This window comes from Penaeus chinensis, chromosome 42 (genome assembly GCF_019202785.1).
Source record: "Penaeus chinensis breed Huanghai No. 1 chromosome 42, ASM1920278v2, whole genome shotgun sequence".
Taxonomy (NCBI): domain Eukaryota; kingdom Metazoa; phylum Arthropoda; class Malacostraca; order Decapoda; family Penaeidae; genus Penaeus; species Penaeus chinensis.
Genome location: NC_061860.1, coordinates 13,333,677 through 13,341,176, shown reverse-complemented (window position 1 = coordinate 13,341,176; position 7,500 = coordinate 13,333,677). Strand labels below are relative to the sequence as shown.

Genomic DNA, 7,500 nt, shown 5'->3' with positions numbered 1-7,500 from the left:
TTGTGAACATGCTCTCTTCACTGTAGGTTTGATCTGACAATTCTGTTTAAACATATATGACTTCACATGTGCTTAGTCATTAAGGGATTTGTAGCTAGGTCTTACCTGACCGTCGCTTTCTCTTTCCATTCCTGGAATATTTGTCAAAAAATATTTATTTCTAATATTATCATACTTATTGTCTTTGTTAGAAACATTATCATAAAGATTAACCCAATGCTGACGGGCATGGCATGTATGTACATGCCATGCCCACTGTGAGCTTACTTTATTAATTGTTTTTTTTCAAATAAATGGCTACACTTTTACTAAGTCACCAATGAGCCATCAATATTCATAGCATTGGTAAAAAATATTTTTTTCCCGCCAATTCAAGGAAAGTTGAAATTAGGTAAGGTCACAAGGTCTACTGATTGACTCCTTTGTGGCTAAGCACTAGCAGAGCCATTAATGTGCAGAGACATTTCACAATAACAATACTACTACTAAGAAAAAAAAATCACCATAAAGAGGTGACTATGCACTCATGGAGCTATGTACATGTAAATAAAATTAATGGCTATGAATACCAAAATAATTCTGTGAATGAATTTGATTTTGGCCTATTGATGCCAGAAGTATGTGTACACATGAAATATCTATCATGGATTTTGTTTTACTGCTTTTGTTGATGGCTCTACAAAGAGGTTACTACTAGGCCTGCCCAAACTCAAAGATTTATCCCATTTCTTCTACTGCTGATTCAACCTTTTGTGCAGAATGGTCCCACTAATACATGCAAACAGTAAATTGCTTTTTCTTACCATACTTCTTTGTATAATTTAATAACCAGCATTGATTCTTTTTTAACAAAAAACTAAAACTTATCAAATGCCTGAAAATATTTCTTTGATGGACAAATCAGAGAATATTCGGTGTAAATTTAGGGAGTTCTCGCCATAGTTTTGTCTGACACAATTTAAAGCTTTAAGGAGAATTAAAATCATCATCTTCTTTGTTTCCTGAAATTAATCTAGTATTTCTTACAAAGAAATAAACCACAAAAATAATTAATCTCTTTATAACTAAGGGCAGTCTACAACCGTATCCAGAAATACAGCAATTATTTGTAAATTACACTAACAGACTTATTCATTGACCACGTTGGCAAATTGGTAATTCCTGTTCGATTTTCCATCATTTAATCTATACCATAATAACAGACAAAGAAATGTGCCTGACAAAATTCATGTTTATTTAACATTGCCTCCTACAGTAAAATCATGTTACTGTACATCTGTGATTTTGAGCAAACTTAACACATTTCAAAACTGGCCTTACTTAACAGACTAGATCCAACACTAATGCACCATCTAATCTTTTGGCTTTTGTAAATCTGGATTTTCCTTATTTCCTTTTTTTTATCACAAAATGCAAACTTGGAATATGAAACCAATTTTGTTCATCCCTTAGCATTTCGTGGTTCAATAAACCTAGTAAGTCTGACTGGGAGATCCATACATCCTCGGGAGTTTCATCTCAGGGTTCAATCAGCTGAATATATACACAAAAAAATATATCTATTTAACAAGTTATAAAAAAAATTAAAAATAATTGATAAATTCATGATCGCAAATCAACATAGTACATAACTGAGGAGACAAACCAATGTATGAAAACAAGAAAATTAATAAATAAATAAATAAAAAGTAAATGAAATATAAAAATCCTCTTCACTTGCTTTTAGTGATATTTTATCTTTGGAAATTGTAATCATATACAAAAGTAAAAGAACATCTTGACAATCAAATAAAGAAAACAATTCATCAGCTTCTTTGTTACATTAAACCTACAGCTTCTGTATCTTAAAAAGGTAACTGCTAATTTCATGGCAAGATTTACTTTCATTTTTCTAACATACAGAATCACATGTAACCTTTAACTTCAGGATTTACATACATGATCAACTATGCAACACAAAATTCTCACAAACTAATTTTGTGCTTTGGAAAACTCAATTAAAAGACTGGCGAATTCCACCAAGGTAATGTTTGTTCTGACTGCTTCTGGGTCAAAGTGCGTTCGACTGGCCTTGTGGTTGGCACGCTGCAAGTATTCAACCACTTTGTTGATCTTCCCCAAGTCATGACCTGTTGAAAGCAGAATGCACAATTATCATGATGGAAAAATATATATCAAATGGGAGTAACATACTGCACAGTGTGTGTTAACCTACTGGATCTGGCTGGTGTGATTGTCACAATGTGAAAAAATTTGGCTGAAGGCCAGGTAATAAGAACATTGAAAAATTTGGCTGAAGGCCAGGTAATAAGAACATTGAAAAATTTGGCTATGGGCCCCAAATGCCAGGGTGACAGGAATGATTTGCCACAGAGCATGCACAAAGCTCTTGGAGGAAGATTAGGCACAGTACGTATTTAGGAAGGGGTGTTTGCACACACATGCACACACACGGATGCACACACACACACACACGGATACACGGATGCACACATACACACACACACACACACACACACACACACACACACACACACACACACACACACACACACACACACACACACACACACACACACACACACACACACACGGATGCACACACACACGGATGCACACACACACACGGATGCACACACACACACGGATGCACACACACACACGGATGCACACACACACACGGATGCACACACACACACGGATGCACACAAACACACACGGATGCACACACACACACACACACACACACACACACACACACACACACACACACACACACACACACACACACACACACACACACACACACACACACACACACACACACACAGATATTTACCTTTCGGAGAATGCCGATGAAGGTTGAAATAGAAAGGAGGAGATCGCAAGACAGAATGGTCCATCTTTATGCGCTTTGGTATTCTCCCCCCCTCACCTTCCTCCCCCTCTTGAAAGGTGACTTGCAGTGGCTCTTCCTCCTCCTCCTCTTCTTCTGGGAGAGAGGCCATGCTCTTTTCCAAGCCTTCTGTTAAGGTGTTCTCCTTGTCTCCTCCTGTGCCTGAGTCTGTGCTTGGCTGTGATCTGCAACTCGCCTCACTGCATATAGTCTGTGAATGGAAGGAAATGCATGGGCTCATATCTCAGAGAAAGAGTTTCTGTGTTACTTTATCATCTGACAGTGAAAATCTGTGAATGGTGAGAAATAAATGGGTTCATATCTAGGAAAAAGATCCGTGTACCCTTATCATCTGGCAGTAAAAATCAGGGAATGGCAAGAAATGAATGTAATGTCTATGAGAAAGATCTATGTAAGCTTACCATTTGAAAGTGAAAATTGTCAGGTGAAGTACAAGTCTCATAAGTGACTTGATTTACTGAACATTCTGCTTTACTGTGAAAAAAATACAGCAACCATGCTACAGAAGAATACCAAGAGAAAATTTCCTACCTGAAGCAAACTTGTAACTTTGTGAGGAAACTGTAAGTTATTGGCCTGTCTTAACATTGCCTGGCAGAAGGCTGGATCAAAGATTTCATCACACCAAACAGGCCCTAACTCTACAGCCAACTTTCCAGCACTTCTACTTCGACAGTCGCATGACAACAGAGAATAGGGTTGTTCTGAAATAACAATAAAGTATATAAAATTATAAACTGATCCTAGTAATATACTTCTTACATTCATCAAATTTCTCCTATCCTTATTTTCATTCAGATTTTCTACTTGTTTTCAGACCACATTTTAGCATACCCATTTCATTCATCTTTAAAAAACAATTTCTGGAAATAGTTTCTAAGACAAAGTATTATTTTCAGTTAGTGACTATTGTGTCAGGCCCTATTTCAGACTCTGCATTTGAACTGTTTGATACATCATCAACACAAGAGTCACATTTTCAGTGGTCAAAAATAATGGCTTCTTGTCCTCTGGTCATCATCCCTGCCCTCTTCATAAGCAGCTCTTGGCTTATTTTCAGCTTTATGTGTTCAGTGCTTGATATTTGATATTGATGCATAAAAAACATCTGGTGTAGAACGTCATGCCTTGTCCTTTGGCTGCCCACGAGACCCCAAGAACAGCCACCCAATGTAAAGTAGAAAAGAAAATGAGGTGAGCAGAGGGGAGGCTTGCCTATTTTTTTCATAACCTCAAGCCCCTGTTGGCTAACCATGACTAACTCTTAAAAATATTAGATATTATAAAAATAGAAATTAATCCATGAATCCAGTTAATTTGATAGATAATCTATGATTGGCATTTTTCTCTTCTTGTATATACCCATCCATATTAAGCAAATTATAATACTTTACTATGTGAGGTTTGCAGTATAAAAATATATTTTACATTTTCATTTCTCCCTTGCTCATCCATTTCTTTTATCCTAGAAAAATATCAATTCCTCACAGTATGATTTGTTGTATTTTGATATGTATGTATATTAGTAACAGCAAAATAACATAATGTAAAATATTTTCATAAATCAAAGAAAAGGGTGAACTGTCGAGACAGGCAGTACTCATAACTGGCTCATTGGTGACTTACTACAAGTGTAGCCATCTATGTGTAAAAACAATTAAACAAGTAAACTCACAGTAGGCATGCCTGTTAGCAATGGGTTAACAAACTTGAAAAAATAACCTACCAAGAGGATAGACAGTTTGTGGATAAAAAGCTCTGTCTTCACACAAGCAACAATGTATGACGCGCCTTATTTTACGAACACACTTGTTTGCGGCAGCTGGCCCTCGCAAAACTCTCACAACAACTGTGATGAAGCTCTTTAAGGCCACACAGCACACCACTTCTATGCCTTTGTTGCATTTGGCAGCAGCTCTGGAAATATACACTCAATTACAATATCTATAATATTATGAAATTCACCAGTAAAACGAAAAAAGAAAAATGTACGTTTCTTTCTAGGCTAGTGTAATACAAATTAGTTAAGTTTTATTCTATTTCATTTTCTACTACAGTGTGGTGTGTATACCTGGCATACAGTACTGGTAGTGTTATCTTTCACTTCCTAATATTTAAGGAAGGAGGTAAATTACTCAATTACGTATAATTACAAAATATATTCACATTAATATGTAGAAACTAAATTCAACAAAACTATAAACTGATGTAACACTCTGCCCCATGCATTTCACTTTTGAATCACCATATTCACAAATACACGCAACAAAATAACTCACCTGATGACACTAGCAAGCACAAGTCTTGCTGCAAGCTCTTTTGCATAAGAGGTCTTGACGACATATCCCCCATAATTCCTCATTGTAACATCAGCGGCTTTTCCATAGAGGGCAGCATCATCTGTCGAGGTGATGGCTAGAATGCCATTTTTCGGGACGTTGCGGAAGGCTGCGTCGAGATAGGGAACGGATGACCCATAGCAATCCAAAAATCTGGCATGGGGTATGTTCTAATGAGTGAATATAGTACCTAGCTATTATGAAAATGAAGTTAGATGAATTGCTAAAGAGAAATGTTTACAAAGTGAGAAAAAGGAACTAATGTGATATACATACACTTGATACATACCAATTTTGTGTCAGCTATCACCTGACACTCAGCTTTGGTATACATAATAATTTTCATTAACCCTTTAGATCCAGGTGACATGACCATCATGTCAGTGACAGTAATATTGTCACATAAAATCTTGACTGAAGACCTAGGTGTTGGGAATATCCTGTCATGAAAAATTTCACTGAAGGCCAGGGTGACAGGAATGACTCGTCATGAGTGCACAAGGCTGAGTGCCCGGATTCTGGCTCACAAGTGGGCAGCAAGGCACCCAGATCCAACAGATTAAAATAATCAAAGGTAAGTATTACTAAAATATGAGCCTCAACTTTCAAAGTATTTTGGTTTTCTTCCAACCCACTTAACACTGATTTCTGCTAAATAGGTTACACTCCTGTTAAACTTAACAGTGGTTAGTGGCTATGAATTCAAAGAAAATTATAGAAGGGAAAATGAATATTGTAACTTGTCCTTATCATCATTAAACTTCAGCTTTTTGATTTCGGTTTAAAGTCACGAAACTCCCTTTTTGATCAAGGGCTAGGACGGACCTATCCGGTGAAAGGACAGGGAGGGATTGGCAAGGTTGAGACCGTTACCCCGAGTGGATGCCCTTCCTAACCTCAGCAATGAATGCATTATCATAAAAAGGAAACCAAATTATTCTTTCCAAAAAGCACCACTCAATCCTAAATTCATTACTACCTGTATGAGATGCAAATACCATTAATACAAAACATTAACACTCAACATGGTACTTGAAGTTCAAATGCTTAATTTTTGGCAAGGATGTCTTTGTAGCAGCAAGATTGCGTGGCAAGTTTTCTGACTACAAATAATCATATAAAAAATATAATCTTCACTTACCTGGATCTAACCAGTAAACGAATCTCAACAAATGTTTGACAAGGAAAGTACAGAATTTGTAGCTTCTATTAAAAAAATGCAGATCATGACTTTATGTGCAATCATATGCCAAAGTTAGTTTGCCTCGTCTGGTACTCTATCTGAGAATCAACAACTATTGCAAGCAAAGAAATCAAAGAAGTGATTGTAGCTGTTCTACAACCACTTCTGTGTGTCATAGGTACATGACCACACATCACTTTCCAGCAAATTAACAAGCTACCTATAGGGATACACCTTTTTTGTTACTAATAAAAAAAAAGTCACCAACCCTGAAGAAACATTTCAAAAACACCTTGGCTAATGACAGCAACATTTCATATGGCAATAAAGTCTGTTATTATGATTTTATCAACAAAAAGCACTATCACTGAGAAAAGAAACAAAAAAATATTGTTTAATAAGTAATGACTAAATTTATTTATTTTCCCTTACATGATGCAATGAATGATTATTTGGGTTTATCTCAAGGCTTTCCTCCAAAAGATAAAAATTATGTTTTTTCCCCCTTTCTTTCAGAACAAGCTTATTCTTTTTTCAATAAAAGTATCAAAAAAGAATAAGGGCTAAGTCAGATAAGTCTGGCTTTAGAAGGCTGTACCTAAATATCTAATGCCATAAAAATGCATGGTTACACACTACACAAAACAGAAAGCAGCATCTGTTGTCATCATGGCCTGTATAGGTGGCATTTGGAACTTGAAAGTAGGTATCTGAAAATAAAGTACACAAAGATTTGTTACTCACATAAAGTCAAATGTCCTCTTATGTAACAGGACGCTAACATCTTCAGTTGTAACTTCAACTGTTAATCCATTTGAGGCAGCATTTTCTGTTATTCTCTGTGTTGCTGCTGGCAACTGGTCATTGATCACAACCACTGCCTGGAAGTAAAAAAAAAATAATAATAATAACAATAATAATATGCAATATAAATTCCATAAAAATAATACCACAAAAATAATACAATCCTTTGTAAATTTTCATATGTTTAACACAATAAAACTTAATAACCTTTGGCACATTACGAGACCATGCTAGGCCAGATACTCCTGTGGCTCCAA

At 36.1% G+C, this 7,500-nt stretch overlaps 1 protein-coding gene across 1 annotated transcript in view; it reads right to left on the bottom strand.

Moving 5' to 3' along the window:
• Nucleotides 1-991: 991 nt before the first annotated feature.
• The window catches only part of LOC125047830 (TRMT1-like protein), an 8,904-nt gene continuing 2,395 nt past the window's right edge, over nt 992-7,500 (bottom strand). The window contains exons 2-8 of the mRNA XM_047646337.1: nt 7,451-7,500; nt 7,184-7,320; nt 5,197-5,409; nt 4,644-4,834; nt 3,449-3,621; nt 2,840-3,107; nt 992-2,129 (exon numbers count right to left, since the gene is read on the bottom strand). The exon at nt 7,451-7,500 is cut by the window's right edge and continues 80 nt beyond it. Coding sequence (XP_047502293.1) covers nt 1,972-2,129; nt 2,840-3,107; nt 3,449-3,621; nt 4,644-4,834; nt 5,197-5,409; nt 7,184-7,320; nt 7,451-7,500 — 1,190 coding nt within the window. The 3' untranslated portion in view covers nt 992-1,971. The remainder of the gene's footprint in view (nt 2,130-2,839; nt 3,108-3,448; nt 3,622-4,643; nt 4,835-5,196; nt 5,410-7,183; nt 7,321-7,450) is intronic.